Here is a 25,413-nt window from a genome sequence, read left to right on the forward strand (position 1 = left end):
AGGCCACCCCACCCCAGGGAAGGAGCGTCGCCCACTGCAAGCAGGAAACCGGCCCAAGCGCGCACTCTGCGCCTGGGTTCCTCTGACCGAAAAGCCCGCACCGCTCCCTTCGAACTTCCCCGGACTCCCAGACTCCCCGGCCGTGGGCCCTCGCATGGGCTCCAGGCAACTGTCTGCGGCTTGCCTACTGGCCGCCCAGAGGTGCGCGGCTCCGACCCAAGACCTTCCCCTTCCCGAGTCCAGGCCGCCTCTTCCGACGGCGCTGTGCCGAGGCAGGAAGGCTGAAGCCCCGCAGGTCCTTGGCGCCGGAAAACGGTCCCAGGGATCGGACGCCCTCGGGTGTCCTGTCAACTAAGGACGCGCTGGAGTCGAAGAAAGTCCCCAGCACTCGACCTCCGGTGGGGACGTGCCACCTGTCCCCCGCGTCAGCGCCTGAAGAGCGTCTTCCTCGGGACGGGGGCGAGTCCTGCGAGGTGGGTGGGTTCAGGAGAACCAGCAGGTCCCCCCGCGGGAGCACGGCCCCGACGACTCACTCCTAAACTTCTGCTTTCTTCACCTTTATTGGTAAGCCCTGCCTCAGCGCCTCCGTGCCGTGTACAGACGCGCTCGGCGCCTCCGTGTAGGTCGGTGACGCCGACAACACTTGCGCGTCGTCCCTCGGGCCGGTGACTCAAGTCACTGCTCGGACGTCTCACCGCCGTCACCTCCTTTCGCCCGTGGGACTCTGGGCGTGTCCCCACCGGGGCTGACTGCGGGTCTCCTTCTGCCGGCAGCTTGGGTCACAGGGCGAGGTGACGGCCTCCAGGGATTGCCTGTCCTTCCCGGCACGGCGGGAGCCCCCCGTATGCAGACCTTCCCGGCACGGCGGGAGCCCCCAAACCACAGGGGGAATCATCCTGTTTTCTTCTCAAAGTATGCCAGGTGTGCATCTTTAGAGGAAAAGGGCACTTAGAACCTTCCGCATATAGGCTCTGAGGCCTCGAGCATGGTGGTGTTCGGCTCAGTGGGCAGAGAGGCCCCGCAGAGCCACGAAGGCCTGCGGACCAGATTGCTGGGCTCTGGTGGGAAGGGTGGCCTCTGCCACCCCAGGCTCTGCTCAAAGCCCCCTCAGAAGAGCCGGCCTGCCCTCTCCCCACAAGGGACACTGTTCTCTGCCCTCGGGGCCTGAGGGGAACAGACGCCCCTCCCCGCGCCCCTGGCGCACAAGGGAAAACCACCGCTCACCCTCTTTGCAACAGGATGATGTTCTGAAGAAGGCTCGTTAGTCTGGGAGACGCTTCCCTGGAAGAGAGGGACCCGCTGGCCCCAGTGTGCGGCCAGGCCAGTGCCGCTCCCCACTCTGCCCCCGGCGGACGCCCCGCGTGAGGCGTGCAGGCTCCTCGACATTCCTAAACTCTCTGACCAGCTCGTCCCTGAGCGGGCAGGAGCCTGAGGGACTTAACTTCTGAGAAGCTGTTTTCTGTGCGCTGGGAGCTGCCTCCACTCGGTTTGGGGCGGGGGAGGGAAGAGTCAGCTGACCTTGACGGCTGTGCTCAGGACCTCACTGACCGGCGGGTCGCGCTCCACCTCTGCTCGAGAGGAATGGGCCTGTGCGGCAGACACGCGGCCCAGAGTTGCCCGGTGCTGCTCCCACCGGCCAGCCCCTCCAGCCCCGCACCCAGCTTTAGGTGGGGCCTCGAGGGGTCACACATGCGTCCCGTCCACTGACCTCCGGGTCAGTCTGCTGACGCTGCCCCCCACGCACACCCGTCCTCACAGTGGCATCCTGGGGGCGCACGGCTGGGGGGCTCCTCCGGAGAAGGACTCGGAATAAGCACCCCAGCGGCATGTTCTGAGCCCCGACTCGCAGGCCCTTCCCCCACCTCGGTGCCCGGCCCGGGGAGACCCGGCTGGGAGCTCCGCCAAGTGCTGCTGGCCGCTGACAGAAGCCACAGACTTGGGGTGGGAATCAGATCCGGATTACGCGAGGAAAGTGCCCCACAACCATGGCAGCAACCCCGGCCGGGCCTCGCAGCTCAAGTGATCTCCCCAGGAACAGACACTGAGAAGCAGAAGTCTGGGGCAGAGTAGACAGAAACACCTAAAGCTGTCAGCACCCAGCAAGCGGGAACACGGAGGGACAACTCTGGGGCTGCGGCCGGGTTCTGGCCTCACCCCTGCCAGACACCGGCAGCACCCCCCCCCCTGGCCCGGGGCCGCGGGTGAGCCCTGCAGGCACCCAGCCTCGTCTGCAGGCCTGGGCTCTCCTGGGAGGCCCCTCCCCCGCCCACACCCGTTGGCAGAGGCACAAGCCCCAGGGCGCCGAAGCGGAGGACGGGCGCCTCCCCCACCCCCCAGGGGCCTTGCTCGGCCAGAGGACCCCAGGCAGCACCCCACTCTCCATCAATGCGGCCTGCTGCCACGAGATCGCCTAAGCTGGGGGTTAGTGGGCGCCACACATGGGGTCCTCACACTCTGGCGGCTGGAAGTCCAAGGTCAGGGGCCACCCGATCTGGGTTCAGGGACAGCAGGGCTCACCCTCGAGGAGGAGGAAGTCCCTTCACGGGGGCCCCACCCCGTGACCTCCCAAAGGCTGTGCCCCACTGTCGCCTGGGGGCCAGGTTTCCACATGAGGATTTGTGGGGACAGAGCCCTCCATGGGGGCACAGTCCCAGCGCCGCAGCCGAGTGGAGTCCTCACTGGTGAGCTCGGAGCCGGGGGAGCAGGCACGCGATGTCTGTCTGCTCCCCGCCCAGTGCTCCTCAGGCTGTAGGCGTCTGTCACAGGGTCTCAGGGAGCGGCCGGTAGTTTGTTGTTCTTTAGCAGGACACGACACTGGGAGATCGACACGGCTCGCCTGGTGGACTGTAGGGGCCAAGCCACACCAGCCCCACCGGCTCCCGTGTCCAGCAGCCAAGGTCAAAGCAGCCACACATGACCGGCCTCTTGTTTCAGAAGAAATGTGGGCTGAGGACAGGTCGGTTTGAAGCAAGAGCCGTTTCCGGACATTACAGCAAAGCTCTCGTAAACCGGCAGGCAGGTCTCGGAAGGATCCTACCTACCCTGACAGCAGCTGTCCCGTGGGCCTTCGCCAGGTCCCCCTGCCGACTCTAGTGGCTCTAACACTGTCACACTCATCGTCCTCGTGGCTCTGACTTCTCTTTCCCTTGGAACCTGATCGTCACCAACAGAGTGAGCCGGGCTCCGAGCCACGGCCACGTGAGAGCCACAGCTCCACGGCAAGCACCCGGGCTTCTGTGCCTTAAGGGACACTGACGGACACTTCAGCTTGGGCCTCCCACTGTGACAGGAAGCGGAGGGAACGGGTCTCACAGCCACCGCACCAGCGACAAAATGCTCCACGATCGCTGGAGACACGAATGAGACCTACGTGCTCGGCAGAGGCGTCAGAGCTGTGAGCTGCAGACGGGGACCCCAGCGGAGATGCCGAGGCCTGTCAGTGAGCGTGTGTGCACGCGTGTGCGCCAGGGTGTCCGTACGCACGCGTGTGTCAGTGTGGACACACGCACGTGAGCATGTGTGCCTGAGTGTGTGCCTGAATGTACACTTGCCCAGTAGCACGTGAGTGTGCCGGTGTATACGTATGCGTGCGTGGTGTGAGCGTGCACGGCACACAGATGAGTGTGTGCCTGTGTCTGTGTGCGCACGTGTGCGTGCGTGTGAGTGTGCGTACGAGCCCGTGTGCGTGGGAAACACACAAGGGCGTGATGCACTGTGTGTGCCCGTGAGTCGTGTGCATGTGTGTGCGCACCATGTGCTCCCTCCCGGGCACGTGCACACGCGTGCTGGGTCCGCTTTGCAGGGAACGAGGAAATGCCGGTGCAGGAGACCCGGCATCGGCAGGCCGTGGAGGGAGGCGCCACAAGGCCCGCGGCCGGGGCTGCGATTCTGCGGGTGTGTCTGAGCCCCGACAGCCACGGAGAGCAAAAGGAGGGAGACTCACTATGTGCCGGGCCGCGAACACGCCGTCCACGAGGGCACAGCAGAAGGCCGCCACCACGCCGAAGCTGACAAACACGATGGCCGCGACCAGCTGGGGCAGAGGGCAGAGAAGCGAGTTGGCGTCACACGGCCCCGACAGCCACGCTGCCCGCACACGGTCCAACGCCCCTGCCACCGCCTCCGGCCTCTCCCCGCCTGCACCGCCCCGACTCGGCCGCCCCGGGGGCTCGGGGCCTCTCTCCCCTACACACACCCCTGCCCCAACTCGGCGGCCCCGGGGGCTCGGGGCCTCTCTCCCCCACACACACCCCTGCCCCGACTCGGCCGCCCCGGGGCTCGGGGCCTCTCTCCCCTACACACCCCTGCCCTGACTCGGCCGACCCGGGGCTCGGGGCCTCTCTCCCCTACACACCCCTGCCCTGACTCGGCCGACCCGGGGCTCGGGGCCTCTCTCCCCCACACACCCCTGCCCCGACTCAGCCAACTCGAGGGGCTCGGGGCCTCTCTCCAACACACACCCCTGCCCCAACTCTGCTGACCCAGGGGGCTCGGGGCCTCTCTCCCATACACACCCCTGCCCTGACTCGGCCGACCCGGGGCTTGTGGCCTCTCTCCCCCACACACCCCTGCCCCGACTCAGCCAACATGAGGGGCTCGGGGCCTCTCTCCCCCACACACCCCTGCCCCAACTCTGCCGACCCAGGGGGCTCAGGACCTCTCTCCCCCACACACCCCTGCCCCGACTCAGCCGACCCAGGGGGCTCAGGACCTCTCTCCCCCACACACCCCTGCCCCGACTCGGCTGACCCAGGGGGCTGCATTCTTTCCAGTTCTTCCACATTGTAGACAGGGACCTTCTAGCCCCGGGTCCTCTGCACACACCCCATGAATACGCAGATTATTAAATGGTCTGCAATTTCGTGCAATTACAAACTCTGTGACAAAGACCCTGAGTACGTTCTGCGTCCAAAGCTGGTTTTCCGTGAGGGACTCTCCACAGGACGGACCCTGAGCCCACAAGACCCCACCCGTTCAGGGAGGACGCACCGGTCTCTTGCACCTCGGCGTCAGAGAAGGGGCGCTTGTCCATGAAAGAGGCTTTGCCAGTGTTTACTCCCACCGTCTAGCACGGGTGTCCCCAAACCCGAAAGATGCTTCCTCTTAGTACCCGTTCAGATGCTGCCGTCTGAGGGGCGAACAGGTCGCCAGTATTTCCACTTGCATTTCCATGCTGCTAAGAACCTTTTCTTGCATTTGTTGGACATTTCTTTAAACTTTTAGAATGTTTTGTGGAATAATTTTAAATGGACTGAAGCAAGGAACACAAACGGTGTGAAGAGCCCCCGGTCGCGCCTGCAGCTCCCCAGGACTCACGTCACCGGCACCGCAGCCCAGCCCTGGCCGGTCACCTCTCCCCGAGCACGGCTCCTGCACCAGCCAGCGGGTGTGTGCGTGGACTGGCTCCGGGGCTCCGCCTCAAGGGAGCGGGAACAGCAGAGCTGGGATTGGCGTTGGCGGGACCAGGCCGCAGCGTTGGGGGGACCAGGCTGCAGTGTTGGCGAGCGGCTCTCTGGCTCTCAGCCCGGACGTGGGCTTGGGGCTTCTTCCCCAGGTTGTCCGTGCATTTGCCCCCCTGTGGCGCGAATGGCTTCAGGCAGGAGTCAGGCCACCGGCCGTTGCTGCATGGGGTCCGCGGCCTCTTCACCCTCATCAGCCTGAATTATTTATTTGTCCAACAAAGCCCAGGCAGCTGGTATGAAATGCCACCTGCCTGACACTCCAGGGCACAGAGCGGGGGCGGGAAGGCCACTCAGGGGCCGGGGCGAGGGCCAGCTCTGTGGCTCACCCTGGATCCCAGCCCCGCCAGCACCCAGGGGAAGTGGTTCCCTGACTTCACGAGGGCCGGTGAGCTGGTGACTGTCTGGTCCTCAGTTTCCCCATCTGGAGACAGAGGTGCTGGCCCCGACTCACTCTTGCCTGAACAGACCCTTCCGGAGCGTGTCCTTGGACTCTGTCAAAGACGTGACGAAGCCGAGGTTGCCGGCTCATCCCCACAGTCCGACGTTGCTGACGGTCCGTGACGAACTCATTGAAGGCCGGGCCCGTGGCGGGGGGCCGTGGGGGGGCGCGGGGAGGGGGCTCGCAGAAAGCGCGGCCCACTGTTCCTCCAAACAACAAAGAACTGTGACACCGTGGCCCGGGGCGGCGCCTAAACCAGCTCTCCTGCAAACAGCTTCGTCACGACGACCAGGCCATCTGCGCGCACGAGGGCCGCCCAGCCCAGCGGGGGCCCATGAGGACCGTGGCACCGGGCAGGGCTGCGCCGTCGCCCCGCTGACCCTGCAAGGTGGCCAGAGGCAAGAGTGCCTCCTTCGCCCCGGTGGGACCGGGAAGCCCCATGGCTTCATCCTCGGGAAACTCCTGCGCACAGTGGTCAGGACGGGAAGGTCCCTGCACGTCGTCTGCAGAAGTTTCCTGGCACCAGACTTCTCTGCGTTCATACTGCTGTTGGAAAAGTGCATTAAAACATCTAAAAAGATACAGCCGGCAGTTTCCAAGTTTCCTGGAAGGGAGGCCAGGCACCTCGTTTCCCAAAATACATAAATGAATGAACAAGAAGCACCTACTTTGACAGCTGGCCCTCGAGCTTCCTGCTTTGCCTGCCCGGCTGGTCCCTGAGCAACGTGGCCTGGCCTTGCCCAGCTCGGGCCTTCAGGAAGGACAGGCTTATCCGCTCCTACTGGCCCGAAACCCGAGGCGGCCCAGCCCCGTTCAGCATCGGGCCCCATCCCTGGCTCCTGCTCCGGGGGCAGCCTTGCGGCTCTCAGGGACAGACCCTTTCAGAAAGGGCCCACCATGTCCCTTGGGGCTGGTCCCCGACCAGGGGCCTGAGCATGAACAGTGTCACCTTCGAGCTCACAGGCCGTGAGCGCGTGTGTCCATCACGTCCTGACAGCTATGACCTTATGGTCATCTGCAGGGTAGGCCAACCTGCCTGCAATTTCAGGAGCTTGGGACGCAGCCCTGTGCCCTCCACTGGGTCTCCCAAGCCCTGTGGTCTCAGGAAGGGGGGCAGATGCCCTGACACAAACCCAAAGCCCACTCCCCAGTGAGAACGCCTCCAAGCACCCCTGAGCACATGGCCCATGATGCTCTAGACTGCAGGGCACCCTGGACTACACAGGCCACACAGCCATGGCATCAACTCTCTTTCCGTGGCACCCTCCCCGCTTCTGCGTCTGTATCCCTCAGCCCCAACCATCCCCCCAGGCCACTCTGGGGTCCTCAAGGAGCTGGACTGTACCCAGTGACAACACTCCTAGAGTCCGGTGGGGCCTGGGGACAACCTGGCTGCTGGGTTCTCGTCGGAAGTGGGTACCCCCACCTCGTGCTCCCACACTGGGCTCGGGTGCCGGCTAGTACATCCACCAAGCACTGGCCACTTGTCTGAGAAGCTTCCAGAAGCAGCTCCGCGCCTGACCGCTGGCAGCCGCTATGTCTCACCGCAGGCGTCACCAACTGCCCAGCGAGTTCCTCTTGCACGGACTCGGCAGCCCCCGGAGGAGGCCACACTCCACGTCCTGCCATGGGACCGGCTCTGACCCCACGGTGGCCCAGTGACCTCCCACGACATCTCTGCCCAGTTCCATTGAGAACATGCAAGACGCCCTTGGCCGCTGCCTGGCTGCCCTTGGCCGTCCACCAGCAGACACGTCTGGTCAGCTCTCCCACAAACTGCCCCGTCCCTTGAAGGCTCTCATCAGCGTCGACCGGCCCAGCCTCTCTGCCCACCGCCCTCACAAGGTCACTGCCCCAGCCAGCATCGCGCTCCACACCACATGGGGCCACGGCACAAGCACTCGGCACGGGGGCCCTGAGCCCACAAGGACAGAGGTAAACCCTCAGCACAGGGCCATGAGCCCGCGAGGACAGGGGAGACCGGCCTCCGCGCCCCGGTCCCCCCACCTGGAGAAGAGGAAGGGCACCTCTGGGCTTGCAGAGTTACACGGCAATAGGGAAGCCAGATGAAAAACCGGACACCAGTGGATAAAGTCGTGTTGATAATGCGGGAGAAAGAGAAAAAAGTGGGTGAGAGCTTGTCAACCTGTCGTGGACAGACCTCTCGACGGGGCACGAGACACACCCAGGGACTACTCAGGGCTGCCGTGGGGTCAGGTCTTGCTGGGCCAGCGGCGCACTCAGGAGGGTCTGTGAAGGCTGGCCTTGGGGCCTAAGAGCCCCCTGTTTGCAGGGGTGGAAGGGGGCAGGTGGGGAGGGGACGGCGGACTCCCGGGGACGATGACCCCAGCACGTGAAGACCAGGCTGGGAACTTGTGCGGAGCAAGGGCTGGTCTGTGGGTGACACCTGTAGGGGACACAGGCCTGGCAGAGTGGTCAGGCCACGGGGCTCAGGGAGACATCCGTGCCGACAGAAGGGGGTTAATCAGAAGGGGCAGATGGCCCCCGGTGCAGGTGCAGGGGCTCCCTCCGCCGCCCAGGGGCACTAGGTGGACGAGGCTGGCGAGGACGTGGTCTGCCACGGAGGACGTCACCAGGCCCTCACCAGGGAGCCCGCGGGCCGTCCTAACACCCCAAAGCAGGGGCCAGGATTCCTGGGCCGTCCCTCCCCAGGGGTCCCTTGTCCCCGTGCGTCCCTCGTAGCCTCTGTACTATCTACCCCCGCTGCCGCGACCCTGGGGCCCTGAGCCTCGCCCTGGTGCGCGTCGCCACACAGACCCCCGCCTCCCCCGTGCCCCCCAGGCTGCAGGCCATCCACACCCCGCCGTCCACGTCTTCCTGTTTCCAACCACAAGGACGGGGCTGGAAATCAACCACAGGTGGAAAAACGGAAAATCCGCACATGCGTGGAAACCAAACATCACAACCTTACACAACCGTGGGCCAAAGAAGACGTCGGCAGGGAGGCCAGACCCAGGTTGAGGTGAACGGATTGAAATCGAGAGCTCGGGGAGCAGCCGCAGGTCGGCGGGACTCTGGGCTGCAAACACACGGACGGAGCAGGCGGCTCTGGTCAGGCCCCGGACGCCAGCTCCCAGCCAGCCGCGGGAAGGGCAGAGGTCAGCGCGGAGAGGAAGCCCAGGGAGGGAAAGCCACGACAACCAGCGTTCCCGGAAGTCGGCTCTTTGAACACATCAACAAAGCTGCCACGTCCGTAGCTGAACTCAGAGGACAGGAACCAAAAACCAGATGACTAAAATCAGAAGTGAACTTGGGAACATTGTTATCAACTTTACGGAAATTACAGGGATTATAAGAAGAGCCGGAGAACTACTGTGCCAACAACTGTGGCCACGGAGACGATCCGATTCCTGGAAGCAGAAATCACCCGCACGGGGTGAGAGGAAACCGCGGATCTCACACCAAGTGAGACAGAGTCGGCCACGGGAACCACAGGGGAGATGCCAGCGGGTCTGCAGACGGGGCCGAGGTAAGACCGATGGGACCCGCGCCGGGGGCAGAGCCCAGGCACACGCCGCCCCAGGGGCCTAGTCCACACGGCGAGCTCACCTTCCGGCTCCAGCCCACTTGGTACTTCCAACCCCCAGTCCCAGCCTCGGGACCAGCCCTTCTGAGCCTCCTCAGCCTCCACCGCGACTCCCAGCGCGGCCCCCAGCGGGCACCCTATCTGCCATGGGGACCGGAGCCCGTCCCGGTGCCCAGCCCGCTGTGCGCAGGGCTAGAAACAGAAGACCCCGCACAGGACAGAGGACGCACGAGGGAGACCCGTGCCCTCTAAGCAGCAGTGGCCGTTCCTGCCGGTGTGACTGCTTTGAGGTGAAATCAGTCATGCCTGTTCCCTTGCTCTCTGTGGCTCTCCAGCAGAAGGTTCCCAGGCCCTTTCTAGACGGGGACATATCTGCACCCGTCCAGAAACTACTCAGATCTCCCAGGCAGGCGTCGTGGGGACACGTGGCAGCGGACACAAATCCCAGCCCCTTTGTGAGCACGAACCCGTGGAAGCGGACACCCAGGAGCACCCGGTCTGGACGGCGGGATGAGCGACCCCGGATGTTGGCTCGCAGGACCAGCGAGGGGGAGTCCCGGAGGACGCAGGAAAGCTAAGGGTCGCGGGATGCTCCCTCTAGAGCGGCAAGTGCCGTCCAGCCCACGACGCACGCGGCCCCTGCGTGGCTCTCCGCATCCTACCCCTGCCGCCGGTGCTGCGCAGGAAGAAGGAGGCCGTGCAGGCGGCACAGAGGTGGGTGACCGGGCGGGGCTGGCAGGCGGCCCCGGCGGAGCCCCAAACGGGCAGCTCCGCCCAGAACAGTCCTCACGTGATCACGGCTGCTGTGAAGCAGGTCCCGACGGTCCCAGGCCTCAGCTCCCGGGCTTCAAAACCGGAGCTGGACCCACTGTCCCATCACAAGCCCCCGTGGGGCCCGTGGTGGGGGTCGGGGCAGCTCCAGCAGCTTCCCCCCGCTGGCCTGCCCTTCTCCCAACACGAACCAGACTTCTGGAGGGTGTAGGTGGTGGCGTCTCTGCCGGAAGAAGTGGTCACCCTTGTCCTTCAACCACCCCCCCACACGGCCCACGGCGTCGGACAGGAGAAGGGTGAAAGAGCCGCGCGTTCCCATGCCGGGAGGGGCCGGTCAGACGCTGCAGGGAGGGTCCACCCTGCACCGCCCCCGGGGCACCTTCCCGTGTCCATGTTCGGGCTCCTCGGTGCCGCAAAGGGCATCCCAGGCGGGTCCTGGCGACCCGCTGCCTTGGCTTCTGTGTGCGGAGCTAAGGAGCTAGACGCCCCCCAGTAAGGCTGGCGAGGGTCTCGCGTTGTCCAGATCCGAAGCAGAAGAGGTGAGGGGCGGAGCCGGGGCCCCATCACACGACACCGGCTCCCCTGGACCGGACGAAGGCCGCCTCGCGGCAGGAGACATTTCTCTGCGCGTCGACTCCCAGCAGCCTGATGGGTTCCATGGACTTTACACCAGGTCCCAGGAGGGCTGCCATGTCTGTGTGTGTGTCTACGTGTGTCTGTGTGTCTGTGCGGGTCTCACACGTACAGGGGCAGATGAGGTGGTTCACACGCGCTCTTGGTCCCTGGAGTGTCCTCCTGGCTCTGGTGCCGTGTGGATGGCAGAGCGGGCAGTGAAATCGATGACTCGTGTATCCATCCAGGGCAGGAGAAGGCAGTAACTCACCATTAATAGAAAAATGTGAAAAGTTGGCTCATTCTGGGCATTCTTAAGACATCGCAGGAGACTCACTAGAGGCGGGCGGAGGTGATGGCAAGGCCACGCTCACAGGTTCTACCCTGAACCTTCCGACAGGGTAAACTATTTATAGAAGAAACAGTACTATGTCTGGTATTTGCTCCAAACAAAATGGGAAGAACGGGGTGGGGGCCAAGATGACCACGAGGTTCACTTACTTCCTCTGCCTACTTTTGCAGACGCTTAAAATGTCTATCGGAGGAAAGTGAAAAGAAATCAGGAAAGAAGAAAGCACCCTTACCTACCCGGGCGCACGAGAAGGGTGTTCTCTCGGCCATTTACTGGCTCGGGGACCCAAACGCCCTGAAGGCCTGGGTGCTTGCGAATGGGGTCTGACCGTGGCCACCATGGCGAGACACCTGCTCTGGGCCAGCGCTGCGCTGGGTGCTCCCAGCAGCCCCGGGAATGAGGAGGCCGGGGCCCAAAAAGGTCCAGTCAGCGCCCCCAGGTCACACGGCTCCTAGTGCTGGACACAGGTTGCAGTCGGCATCAGCAGGAAGCACAGAGTTCGTGGGTACTCACGTCCTGCAAAGTCAGCCTGGAGGGCGTCTTCCTGACGAGGAGAACCGAGACAGTGCCGGCGTCACAGACAGTCCTCGGAGGGTTCGGGTGCGCAGGGACGCCCGCAGGCAGGAGGGCCCCTCACTGCTGTCCTCGGACTGGAGCCCCGAAACGGGCCTCCAGCATCCAGACCGGAAACAGGAAGCAAAACGACCCCTACTTCCAGGTGACACGGTCTGGTGGACGCAGAGTCCCGAGGAAGCCCCTAGAATCTGTCAGAACGAGAGAATGAGTCCAACAAGCTGCAGGATACAAGAGCGACATGGAGGATCTACCGCATTTTCACACGCGCCATCGGAGCATGACATCAGGGAGAAAGTTCCGTTCGTGATAACCTCCGAGGGAACGAAACAGCGAAAGAAGCACAAAACCGACTCTTAACACCACAGAGCACTGCTGAGGGAAATGAAAGGATCTAGAAGACACAGGAACGCGTCCCACGTTCACGGGTCAGGACGCGTAGCGTCGGTACGCGGCGACGCCCTGTAAACTGACCCGTAGATCGGGACACGATCCCCGTCAGATCCCCAGCCAACCTCGCTGCGGGAATGGGCACGCTGCTTGGAAAACTCACACGAAATTGCACAGAGAATGACCAGAATTATCCTGAAAAAGAGAAACAGAGCAGGAAGATGCGTGTTCTGACTTCAAGACCCGCTACAAAGCAGCAGTAAGTGAGACACTGCGCTCGGACAGAGATACTGCGCGTGGACGGACAGACCGACCTGCGCACGGACGGACGGAAAGGACGGAACCGGGAGCCCAAACGCAGACACACACACACGTGTGGCCAACAGGCAACTACCAAGCGCGTCGAGACCCACTCAGTGGGGAGAAGCCAGACTTCCCCCCGAGGGAGCGGCCCGCGAAGGTGGGGCGCGGACCCCCACCTCACAGCATATGCAAACGTTCACTCAACACGGACCACAGACTTACATGCACGCGACGAAACTCAGGAAGCGTGGGGTGAGTCTTCATGATCTTAGAGCTGCCGCGGGATTCTTAGAAGTGGCACCAACGGGGGCACCGGGGCGACGGAGTCAGCGAAGTGTCTGACTCTTGGTTTGGGCTCGGGTCACGATCTTCCCAGCTGGGCGGAGGAGCCCTGCTCTGGGCTCTGTGCCCAGCCCCCAGTCTGCTGGAGACTCTCCCTCCGTCTCTGCCCCTCCCCCCCATGCTCGCTCAATAAATGAGACTTTAAGAGGAAGAGAGAAATGGCACCGAGAGCACCAACAGCAGAAGAGAGACGCTCAAACTGGGCGGCACCGAAACCGCAAACTCCTGTGTCTCCGAGGCGACCGTCGTGAAGGGGAAGAGAGCCCACAGACAGGAGCGAATGTTTGCAGGTCACGCATCTTTCAAGGGTGACGAGGGCCTTGGCTGGGGAACATGTGAAGGACTCTGACAAGTCCGTGATGCAAAGACAAGTCACAACTTCAAAATCAGCCGAGGATGTGCACGGCCATTTGCCTGCACAGAGAAAAGGCCAGGGAGCCCAGGAAGGAAGCCACAGGTCACCAGTGGAACCTCCGAGACCCCATGTCATGCCCACCAGACAGCTGAGCCCGCGTGTCGGCCGGCTTGAGGAGCCCAGAGCCCTCGTGCGCGGCAGCTGGGGACATGGGGTGACACAGCCGCTCTGGGAAACGGGCTGGTGGTTCTGTCAATGACTGCCATGGACTCGGCCGTCCCACTCCTAGCCACGAAAACATGGGTCTTTGAACGTCCACAGCGGCCTGTTCACCAGCGCCCCAGGCGGCAATGGCCACCGAGCCCATCACTGATGACGGTGCACACGGTGGCCACCCGTTTGCCGGAACGTGACTCAGCCACGAAGCCACATTGTCCTGACACGGCCACAGAGCAGCTGAGCCTGCGTGACAGGAACCGGGCACAGTGTGGTCCAGACCTAAAGCTGGTTGCGGGCGCCTGAGGCTGCAGATGGGGGATGGCCGCGCAGGTTTCTGGCTGACAGGGCGGAACGTCCTCCCGTTGGCTCTGGCTAACAGTCACGGAGTTTAGCACATTAAATGTGTGAATTATGTCTCGGTAACGCTCTCCTAAATGGGGGAGGAAACAGGCGCCCATGAACAGGTTGGGTCCGCTCCGCCCACGAGGCTGCCGCCGCTCACCGCGTCACAGCCAGCCCCGCCCATCGGGGAAATGGTGCAGAGAAGCGGTCAGGGGCTGCCCACGCCAGCCACCTCGGCAGGAAGGTAGAGCTGGGCAGGGCGGAGGACGGCCCCCCAGGGGACGGCAACCCCAGACAGCGGACACCAGGGCTGCAGCTTCTCCCTGCGTGGCCGTGGCCGGGAGCCTCTTTCCAAGCCCTGCGCCTACGCCCTTCGTGCAGCTGTGAGCCTCTGACCTCCCCAGGGACGGTCACGTGTTAGTGGGGTTCAGCATGCAAGGAAATCTGTTTCTCCTGCTAAAGGTTCTTAAACATCGCTTCGGGGAGGACACGGAAAGGGTCTCATGGGAATCTCTAGGGGACCCCTCCAGGGTGTCCTTGGGCAGACCCAGGAGCCACGGTGCTTCTGTTTCTTGGGTCCCGCCTCTCCCCCCGACCTGCGAGAGACTCCGGGCAGAGGGGGCCTGCGCAAGGCAAGCAGGGTGGGGTCTCATGCCCCCCAGACGTGTGGCAGAAGCCCCGGGGCCCCCTGTCCACTGCTGTGCAGCCAGCGGCCCAGAGCAGGTGCCGCCCACCCCAATACTAAGGATAAAACTCTTGTTTTTGCCAGAACCCAGACCTCTCTGACCTGCTTGCTCCCCAGCCCCATCCCAGGACCTGCCCCTCACCCCTTCTGCCCCAGGGGCCGTTCCCTCGGTGTGGGTGATGACAGTGGCCACCACGGCTCAGCCACAGACCTTCGCCGTCAGCCAGGAGCAGGGACATGTAGGGTCCTCTGCCGCAGCTGTCGCACGCCGTGAGAGCCCGAGAGGCTGTGGCTGGAGAGCAGACACAGCCACGTGGCCCCAAACCTCTCTGAAAACCTCTCAAAATGCAACACTCGCTGCCACCGTGGACTAGGAAAGTGACCGACTATTCTTGGAGCTCCGGCCCTGAACAGCACATCAGCAAACAGACACGACACTGAAATCATGAATCGAGGTACAGTGTTCGGAAAACTGATCGAGGTTGGCATTCATACGCCCCGTATCTCTCCTCCTCTGTAAAGCCCGTCCCAGCCCTGGGCCCCTCTGCTTGTCCAGCGACTCCCTGTCTCTCCTCAGCTGGGGAGAGCCCATTCCCAACACACCCCACACCCTGAACTTTTCTTCCTGGGCCTCAACATCAGCAGCTAGGTTGTCGGAGGCACCCAGGATCCTGGAAGCCCGCTCACTCAGACTAACTGTGAAGGGCACCCACTCATCCCTGAGTCCAGACTTGTGCAGTGCACAGCCTGGGGAACGTGAGCCCAGATCCTAGGTTGCTGGACTGGGGTGGGCGGCTTTCCTAGGACGCCCAGCTATAGCCGTAACACACTCTGGTCAGAGCACACCCTTATGACCCCGCATTCAAAAGAAACCATGTACATTCTTACCATTTGCCTTCTATTCTCCACCAGGTTGAGGCCAGTAATTCCTAAGAAAGCTCCGAAGCCGAGCTGCCCAGAAAGAACGGGGGAAAAGCCTCTGGTTAGCGCCCGAGCCGCCGGCCGGCCCTCACGCAAGCAACGCCCAGGACATTGCCACCCTTAGAAGGCTTTCGGCCAAGGGACAAGGCCACTGGTCCCGCCCCCCTGACACCCTGACCACCGAGAAGCAGACAGGCCCCTGCCCACTGCGGTGGGCTTCTCGGGCTCAGGCTATGCCGGTGACTGGAATCGAGGTTGCCGAAACCTGACGCGTCTCAACTTCCATGTTCAACTGCTTCAAGTCCTGATCGCAGAAAGGAGCGTCGCATGGGCTCCCTCAGCCGGCATGGGGGGACAGCCCCGTGTCCGGGGTCCCCTCGCCCCCCACCCCCGGCAGAAAGGTGGGGCCCCCGGAATACAGGCAGCTCTGAAGCCTTCACTGGTGAGACTTTCTCTGCACAAACACTCCGTGTATGTGGCCTCAAACACCGCACGGGCAGATCCCGCAGATCGTAAATAAAATAAAGGAGGTGCGGTGGGGACCCTGGAGCGGAGTCTGCTGCGGCAGCGGTGCGCGTGAATGCACAACCCTCGACCATCCTGAGCTGGGGAGCACTTCCTGCGGGATCTCAGTCGCTGTCCTGTCTGCGGCGCGTTCCTGCCCGCAGCCTAAGTGCGGCGTGGATGGCGGCCCTCCTGCTGCCCCAGGAGAGGGACTGACCGGCACAACCACAGCTGGGGCTCCTCGGCCGGCCTCCCCTAAGACGCGTGTCTGTTCTCCCAGACGGGGTGCGGTCAGCTGTTTTGGGGTGGGTTCGATCCGGAGGTCCTGGGCTAAGTCCAGGCCAGGGTCTGTCCTGCTCTAGCGCCTGGGCCATGACCAGCTTGGGCATCCTCCACCACCAGCACCTCCCCCCTCTCCAGCTCCGACCGTGCACCTGCCCGCCTGCACTCGCATGGGCCCCCCGTGCTCACGCCACCCCGGCCACACGAGGCAGGATGACGGTGTCTCTTGGGGCTGGCCAGCCAGCAGCCAGCACAGCCACAGGGCCCAGTGAGGATACAGGTGCCTCCGGGGGCAGATTCTGCTGACCACGACCACCCACAGTGGCTTCCCCGCCTTACGCTCCAACCCCATGAGCTGGAGTGGAGACTGTCACCCCCCGTGGCCCTCCCAACAGGACCCAGGGGCAGCAGCACTCACGATGACCCCTGGGTAGTAGCCTCCCACGGTCACGTTCTCCGTCCTAGTGGTGGCGGCGAGGCCGACGGTCAGAATGGCGGCAGAGACCACGAGCAGAGACCCCACAAACCAAAGGGCGTCCTTCTTTCTCCTTGCAAACCCTTCTAGAAGGAGTACAAACGAGGAACCATCAGCAACAGGTTGGGTTCAGAGCGGGGTCCCCCCAGACCCACTTTCTGCCCAGGCCACTCCCTCCTCAGGTGACCGAAGTGGCCTCTGGAAGGCCCCAGCCCACCCACAGGCACGGATGCCTCTTTCCAGGGCAGGAAATCAGGGCGCCCCTCCCCACGCACCCCACATGAGAGGTCCCCACCAGGCTCCTGGATGTCTCTCCTAAGGACACACGTGGGCACCACGCAGCCTCACTCGCAGTTCCGTGTTCCCACAGCGGGAAGCGGGAGCCGCCGGCCACGGACTTCCCCGTTGCTCCAGGGTTCAACACCCGGTATCGGACCCCCCAGTGCTGACCCCTATGAGGGTGAGCGGGGACGTTCTCTCCCTGCCCTGCCCTCTTGCCTGAGATTCAGTGCCCCCAGGGCTCACCCCCAAACCAATGCCCACCCTGGTCTGTATGTCCCCCAGAGCCTTCATCCTGGCAGCCCTCAGCAGAGGTCATGCCTGACCATTTATCATCCCGCGAAACAAAGAGTGTTCATTAGGACCTGCGGGAGACCTCTCAGAGGAGCCTGTCCCTCGGCCTTTCTCCCGGTCAGCCTTTCTGCGGCCTGGAATAGGGGCATAAAGCCCCAGAGGTCATTCTGGGCCCGGAGGGCACCTGGCCAATGGAGGCCGCACTTGCAGGATGGCGGAGCTGCAAGACAGGCCTGGGCTGTCTACCTCCAAACTCACGTAAGCAGAATAAGGCCTCGGACTACAGCCGCCACTTTGGGAGTCCCAGGATCTTGGGCAAACATCATTCTAGTTGTCATGGAACTCTGGAAAGCAGCCATAAAGGAGACCTTCTGCCTCGAGTCTTGACGTCTGGGTTTCTCATTCATCTAACGTTCTTCCCTGGGGTGTGTCTCGGGGAAGGCAGGGAGGCCTCCCTTCCAGGCACCGTTCACACACAGGCACCCACGGCAAGCGCAGCAGCGGGGGCAGCCCAGCCGAGGCAGCCGGCCAGGAGAGAATCCACGCCGAGTGCAGACACGCTGTTGGGGTTTCGCTTTTTCAAAGCTTAACTATCTCCCTGTGATTCCAAAATGAAATCAGGCTGAAAGAAAAACGGGGTGGCAGGGGCAGGAGACCGAGACGACATCAGCTCGCAGCCGGTCAGCTGGACAGTTATCAGACCATTCCGAACACCGACACACTCAACAGGAGATCGAAGAGAAGAAGAGCCGCGATTCTAGGAACAGAAAATCGACCACCTTCTGTAAGGTAGGACGTGCGGAGACGTGAATCCAACGTGATGGGAAGATAGACTGTGGGGGAGGGGCCAGCTCCCGGCAAGTGGCGGAGCAGCGGAGCACAAAATCTGAACTTCTAGAAGTCGACTCCATGGAGGGACGTCACTCCAGAGGCTAAGAGGGGGGTGGAGCCCTCGCGGGGACAGCGTGGTCTCAGGTCCCACAGGGTCACCAGAGGATCAGGGGTGCCTGAGTGAGGCAGAGCTCGCAGGTATCAGAGTAGGAAAGCCGGCTGCAGAGAGGGAGCCAAGGAGTCGGTTCTCAGGTCAGGGTCACCTTAAACCGTGACCCGAGGCACAGTCGGGCCACTGCCCTTTAAGCAGGGACCCCACAGGTGGCAGATCTCCCAGGGGGAGTGGCTCAGGAGCCTGCGGCCGGAATGTGCTGGGTTTGGAGACTCCAAACGGGACTGCGCGCCAGAGACAGAGACGCTCGGTCACAAACCAGGGGAGTTCAGAGCGCAGCCAGAGACCAGGGAGACGGGAGGGACTGACGGCTTCTCTCGGCAGGGGCACAGAGGAGGGCCCCCAGCTCTCACCTCCTCCTGGCTGGAGATAGGGAGTCCACCATTTCCATTCCCAGAATGAAATTCTATGGAAATTGTTCGGGGAACAAAAGCTCCGAGAGCGAACCCGAGCAGGTGGCTTAGCCCGACCCCTGGCAAGAGCGGTGCAATTCCGCCTCAGGCAAAGACACTTGAGAATCAGAGCAACGGGCCCCTCCCCAAGATCAGCAAGAACATCCAGCTACGGCCAAGCTCACCAATCAAGGAGAACTGCAAACTCCAGAGCTGGGGGAAGCAATGCAGAGAATTCATGGCTTTTCCCATGATCCATTAGTATTGCACAGTTAAATTTTTTAAAATTTTATTTCTGCTTACTCTATTTTTTAACTTTTCCTCTTTCCTATTTTAACCTTTCAAATTATTTTATCTTTAGAAATCTTTTTAACTTTCCATTGTTATAGGCATATTCTATCCCTTCATTGTATTTAAACTTATTTTAGTATACATATAGGTTCTTTTTCTTTAAAAATTTAGGATACAATTTCTTCTAATAGATCAAAATATACTTTAAATGTAGCACAAGGCTTTGTTCTAGTCTCCAGTCTGATCACATACTTTCCTCTTTTTCTGTTTTCTTTGTTCATTTTTAAAGAAGATTTTTACTTATTTATTGACAGAGAGAGAGACCGCGAGCGAGGGAGCACAAGCAAGGGGAGCGTGAGTGGGAGAAACAGGCCTCCGGTGGAGCTGGGAGCCCAAAGCGGGGCTCGATCCCAAGACCCTGGGATTATGATCTGAGCCAAAGGCAGAGGCTTAACAGTTGACCCACCCAGACACCCGTCTTCTTACTCCTTTTTCAACCAACTTCATATATATAAATTCCTTTTTTAGAATCTTTTTAAATTTTCATCTTTACAGTCAGATTCCATCCCTTCATCGTGTTCACCCTTGTTCTTCTGCATACACATAAGTTTTTCTTTCTTTAAAATTTTGGGAGGTAGTTTCTTCTAACAGACCAAAATACCCAAAACCAAGTGTTTGGCTATGTTCTACTCACCAATCTAATATATATATATTTTTTTTCTTTTTTCCCAGTTTTTTTCACCCCCCAGTTTTGGGTCTCTTCTGATCTGGTTAGTGTATATTTTTCTGGGGTCATTGCTTCGCTTTTAGTATTTTGTTCTCTCATCCATCTATTCTTATGTGGATAAAATGATAAGGCAGAAAAACCACACAAAAAATAATAAATAAAAGAACAAGAAGCAGTACCGAAGTCTAGGGACCTAATCAATACGGACATGAGTAATATGTCAGAACCAGAGTTCAGAATGATGATTCTCAAGGAACTTGCTGGGCTCGAGAAAAGCTTGGAAGATACTAGAGAAGCCCTTTCTGGAGAAATAAAAGAACTAAAATCTAACCAAGTTGTAATTTAAAAAGCTATTAATGAGATGCAATAAAAATGGAGGCTCTCACTGCTAGGATGAATGAGGCAGAAGAGAGAATTGGTGATACAGAAGACCAAATGACAGAAAATTAAGAAGCTGAGCAAAAGACAGACAAACAACTACTGGACCACGAGGGGAGAATTCGAGACATAAATGATACCATAAGACAAAACAACATTACAATAATTGGGATTCCAGAAGAAGAAGAAAGAGGTGGGGGGCAGAAGGTATATTGGAGCAAATTATAGCAGAGGATTTCCCTAATTTGGTGACAGGAACAAGCACCAAGTTCTAGGATGCACAGAGAACCCCGCTCAACTCAATAAAAATAGGTCCACACTCCATCATCTAATAGTAAAACTTACAAGTCTCAGTGACAAAGAAAAAATCCTGAAAGCAGCTCGGGACAAGAGTCTGTAACATACAATGGTAAGAATATTAGATTGTCAGCATACCTATCCACAGGGAGCTGGCAGGCCAGAAAGAGCTGGCATGATGTGCTCAGAGCACTAAATGAGAAAAACATGCAGCCAAGAATACTATATCCAGCTAGACTGTCACCGAATAGAGAAGGAGAGATAAAAACCTTCTAGGACAAACAAAAATTGAGAGAACTTGCAAACACCAAACCAGCTCTATAGGAAATATTGAAAGGGCTCCTCTAAACAAAGAGAGAGCCTAAAATTAGTAGACCAGAAAGGAACAGAGAATATGCAGTAACAGGCAATACAATGGCACTAAATTCATCTCTCAATAGTTACTCTGAATGTGAATGGGCTAAATGCCCCAATCAAAGGACACAAGGTGTCAGAATGGATAAAAAAAAAAAAACCATCAATATGCCAACTGCAAGAAACTCACTTTAAACCCAAAGACACCTCCAGATTTAAAGTGAGGGGATAGGAAACAATTTGCCAGGCTAATGGACATTAAAAGAAAGCTGGGGTGGCAATCCTTATTTCAGATAATTTAGATTTTAAGCCAAAGGCTATAAAAAGAGATGAGAAAGGACACTATATCATACATAAAGGGTCTGTCCAACAAGAAGATTTAACAATTTCAAATATCTGTGCCTTTAACGTGGGAGCAGCCAATTATATAAACCAATTAATAACAAAATCAAAGAAACACATTGACAATAATACAGTAATAGTAGGGGACTTTAACACCTCCCTCACTGAAATGGACAGAGCATCCAAGCAAAAGAAACAGTCAATAAAACCAAAAGACAACTAAGATATTTGTAAACGACATATCAGATAAAGGGCTAGTATCCAAAATCTACAAAGAACTTATCAAACTCAACACCCAAAGAACAAATAATCCAATCAAGAAATGGGCAGAGGACATGAACAGACATTTCTGCAGAGAAGACATCCAGATGGCCAGCAGACACATGAAAAAGTGCTCCATATCACTCGGCATCAGGGAAACACAAATCCAAACCACATTGAGATACCACCTCACACCAGTCCGAACGGCTAAAATTAACAAGTCAGGAGACAACAGATGCTGGCGAGGATGCGGAGAAAGAGGAACCCTCCTGCACTGTTGGTGGGAATGCAAGCTGGTGCAGCCATGGAGGTCCCTCAAAAAGTTGAAAATAGAGCTACCCTATGACCCAGCGATCACACTACTAGGTATTTACCCTAAAGATAACAAATGCAGTGATCCGAAGGGGCACATGCACCTGAATGTTCATAACAGCCATGTCCACAATAGCCAAACTATGGAGAGAGCCTAGATGTCCATCAACAGATGAATAGATAGAGAAGATGTGGTATATATGCACAATGGAATACTATGCAGCCATCAAAAAAAATGAAATCTCGCCATTTGCGATGACGTGGATGGAACTAGAGGGTATTAAGCTGAGCGAAATGAGTCCATCAGAGAAAGACAATGATCATATGATCTCTCTGATATGAGGAAGTTGAGAGGCAACGTGGGGGGTTTGTGGGGGGAAGGAGGGAAAAATGAAGCAAGATGGGATCGGGAGGCAGACAAACTGTAAGAGACTCTTCATCTCACAGAACAAACTGAGGGTTGCAGGGAGGAGGGGCCCGGGGAGAGGGGGTGGGGTTATGGACACTGGGGAGGGTGTGTGCTATGCTGAGTGCTGTGAAGTGTGTAAACCTGGCGATTCACAGACCTGTACCCCTGGGGCTAATGCTACATTGTATGTTAATAAAAAAGGAAAAGACAAAATCAGGTGTTTCATTGCACACCCAGTTCTTCAGTCACATCGTGTGTGTTTGGGGGGGAGCAGCCGCGGATCTGAGCCCAACCTCCGGGCCGGCCGCTGCACGCACTCACGTGACGCCCCCGACGGTTTGGGTGCGACTGTGCACACCTCTGGTGGCTCAGCGAAGCTCAATGGCAAGTCCAGGTGCGGCCCCCGCGACAGGGACTCTTACACACGCAGAAGCGAGTCGTCCCGTGAGCTCACACGCACGTCCTCCTCCTCAAAGCACTTTCGGGTGCTTTTTCCTCAGTTCGTGTATCGCACACGTTAGGCCCAAGGCGTCAGACGGTCCGGCGTCCGCTCCCTGCGGCGCACCTGCCGCGGCCTCGCAGCGCCTCGCACACCCGCCTGGCAGCACGTCCCGGTCCGAGCCCGCAGGGACGCTCCCGTGGCCGCTCACGGAGCCAGAAGCCAAGCACGGCTCCCCAGGCCTTCCCGCGTCCTCCGCTTTGTCCCGGGTCTGACCTTCCCTCCGAGGCTGCGGCTCCAGGAGGCGCCGCCGCTCCGGCATCGCTCCCGGACAGTCCCCAGGTGAACCGGGGGCCGGAAGGACAGCGGCGGGGCCCACGCGGGGCGCGGGAAGCTTGGCGCCGGCCAGCGGCGGTGTCCTGACCCCACGCACGACACAGGTAGCGAGGAGAAGACTCCTGCCCGTACACACTGTTTCTCAACACAGGACATGACATAAAAATAAGGGAACGAGAAAGAAACTCAAGGAAGGAAGGTAGGACATCTTTATAATTAGCCTGAGACATGCAAAAACGATCTGGTTTTGGAGACAAAATGGTCCTGCACTGGAGGAAGACCGCAGAGCCCCCGGACCGGCCCCTGAGTCCTCCTGCCCGTCTGCAGACTGTCAGCATGTGCGCTGCTACGAGCGATGGGTCCCACCTCAACCAAGATCTCTCCTGTCTGCTTTCTACCCCGCGGACAGCTGCCCAGACCGGCCGGGTGGCCTCCAGCCGCCTGGAGGGGAGGCCCGTGAAGCAGGATCTGTCTGCCCTGTTTGCTGCTGGAGCCCACACCCGGCTCAGACCGACAGGCAGCTTTCTGAGTGTGGCCTGGAGGCCCTGACCTCGGTTTCCTGCCCTGGACAGGAGAGGCAGTGACAGCCGGCAGCTTTACCCGGCCTCAACGCTGCAAGTGGCAGAGAGAGCACGAGAGAGCCGGGGTGCAGGGAGGTCGGGAAAGGCTCATCGCGGGCGGAGGGCACATCGCGGCAGGTAGCGGGTGCTGTTAACCCGCTTTCCTCCCTCTGGGAGAGGCGTTTGAGGGACGACGCTGAAGGCCGCCAGCGGCATCTCCCCGTTACCCCTGCCCGAGCCCTCTCCCTGCCACGGCTCCTGGGGAAGCCTGGCCGCATCCAGGCGGAGCAGATCCTGTCCCGGAGACCGGGGGCTGCAGCTGGGAAGCGTCCCGGGTCACGGTCTCCCTGAAACAGGGCCTCGGCCTCCCGGAGAGAAGCCACATGGGGACACCTGGTCCCAGAGGCAAAGTGACGTCCCCTGGGGAAAGAGACCCGTGCAGAACCCTGCGACTCAGCCATCTGCTTCCTGTTTCCTGATCTTATGGGGGACAGGGGCAGCGTGCTGACCGCAGAAACATCGAGGGACAGGACTCAGAAGGCCAGCCAGCTGCCCCAGTGTCTGTGCTTTAGGTAAGAGCCCAATCCTGGTAGAACTCCTCATCAGAGGGCAAACGAAGTGCTCTTCGAACCAGCCGTCACTGCAGGGTGATGACATAGTAACAAGCAGTGACAGCCCTCATTGTCACCAACACTGGTAAGGAAGCGCCCTGGGAGTAAGCCGGGTCTGGAGGAGAAAACAGGCTCACGGAGCACCGAGCGTGGAGGGTGGGGTGCGTCTGTTTCTTTCAACCAAGAAGCCAGATTCTTTTGTCATTCATTATTTAACAATCAAACAACATCAACCCCTCTGGCTTTTAATAAGAGACGCCCCAAAGGTGCCACAGGCAGCCGGGCACGTCCAGTGGGACACCCCCCCACCCCCCGCAGGGAGCCTAGGAGGCGCACAGGGCCTGTCCTGCAGGTCTGCACTGGGAAGCAAGTCTCGCTGCCCCTTTCAGAGTCTGCCCGGACCCCCCTGAGGAAAACACACCCTCTCTTCTGGCCCCTGAGCCTCCTCCAGGCTGCGGCAGGTCTGGCCAAAGAACAGGGTTCCAGGAACTTGTGGGGCAGAAGGCTGTGGGGGGTCGGAACAGAGCTACGGCCAAACTAGGGCAGCCGCCACCATCCCTTGAACCAAGGTCTAGTAACGCCTGGGCTAGGGCCGGGGAGGCGGAGGGCAGGATCCCTGGTAACAGACTGGGTGACAGGGAGGTCCCTCCGCCCTGCCCTCGGCCCCCCCCGCAGCCTGTCCCAGCACAGCCAGGATGCCAGCGGCTCTCTCACCTGTTGTGTCCAGCAGGGCCAGGGGCCCAGGCGCCGGCGGCTGCATCCCGGGGGAGGGCCTGCCGTCCGGGTGCCCAGGGCACGGAGGCTGTCTGGGCTGGCAGGGATCCCCCAGGATCGGAGGATCTGTGGCCCTGAGCCCCGCCCCTTCTCTGTTCGGACCGCCTCCTTCCCACCTGCACTCCCTCCCTCCCCCGGCCGCCGCAGGTCCGGATCCGGGGGGGGGGGGGGCGGGGGCGGGCCAGGAAGTGGAGGGCCTAGAGGGAGACCAGCTGGGGACTCCTGCAGGATCTCTGGTCAGGGCTGCGGGGCTGCGGGGCTGCGGGGCTGCGGGGTGTGCCTTGTTAGGGACGGACGCCTGGGGGCCGGCCCACCTGCCCTCACGGGCTGCCGCAGCTGCCCCTGCCCCTGTCCAGAGGGGTTAGGGTTAGGGCCACTCCCCTTGGACAAAGGAATGCAGGCCCCGTCACACCCCTCCCCTGCTCGCCTTCACCCCGTCACACCCCCCACCCACACACCTTCACCCCCGTCAGGCTGGCACTGAGTAAAACCCCCGGTTAGGATGGGAGGAGCCAGAGAATGGGGTCCCAGGACCCATTGCCTCGCTTGGCGGCAAGGAGAGGGTCTTGCAAAGACCGTAGGTGCCATGACCGTTGGTGTCAGAGCCGGCCCCTGAGGCAGAGCTCCTGGCCTCCCTGGGAATCAGGGGAGTGTCGTGGGAAGCAGCACTGTGCCCCCACGGGGTTGGCCGGTCCGTGGCGAGGCAGGGACTTGGACTTGGACTAGGTCCCAGCCCTTCCTCCCCAAGGACGCGCCCACGAGCCCAGGCTACCCACTGCT

The 25,413-nt window shown here is 60.2% G+C and overlaps 1 protein-coding gene across 10 annotated transcripts in view; it reads right to left on the reverse strand.

Moving 5' to 3' along the window:
- TMEM255B (transmembrane protein 255B) overlaps positions 1 to 24,982 on the reverse strand; it is a 50,658-nt gene extending 25,676 nt beyond the window's left edge. For 3 of the 10 annotated variants that reach the window (XR_004279048.1, XM_032314263.1, XM_032314265.1), the window contains exons 1-5: positions 24,574 to 24,977; positions 16,518 to 16,660; positions 15,281 to 15,343; positions 3,944 to 4,033; positions 1,225 to 1,281 (exon numbers count right to left, since the gene is read on the reverse strand). Coding sequence is in view for 9 of the 10 variants with exons in the window: in XM_032314263.1 (XP_032170154.1) it covers positions 1,225 to 1,281; positions 3,944 to 4,033; positions 15,281 to 15,343; positions 16,518 to 16,660; positions 24,574 to 24,619 (399 nt within the window). In the remaining variant the exon portion in view is untranslated. Of the gene's footprint in view, positions 1 to 1,224; positions 1,282 to 3,943; positions 4,034 to 15,280; positions 15,344 to 16,517; positions 16,661 to 24,573 lie in introns of all 10 variants that reach the window. The other 7 variants (XM_032314264.1, XM_032314267.1, XM_032314259.1 and 4 more) reach the window with 6 other exon arrangements.
- Positions 24,983 to 25,413: the final 431 nt, after the last annotated feature.

The sequence above is a fragment of the Mustela erminea genome, chromosome 15 (genome assembly GCF_009829155.1).
Source record: "Mustela erminea isolate mMusErm1 chromosome 15, mMusErm1.Pri, whole genome shotgun sequence".
Taxonomy (NCBI): Eukaryota; Metazoa; Chordata; class Mammalia; order Carnivora; family Mustelidae; genus Mustela; species Mustela erminea.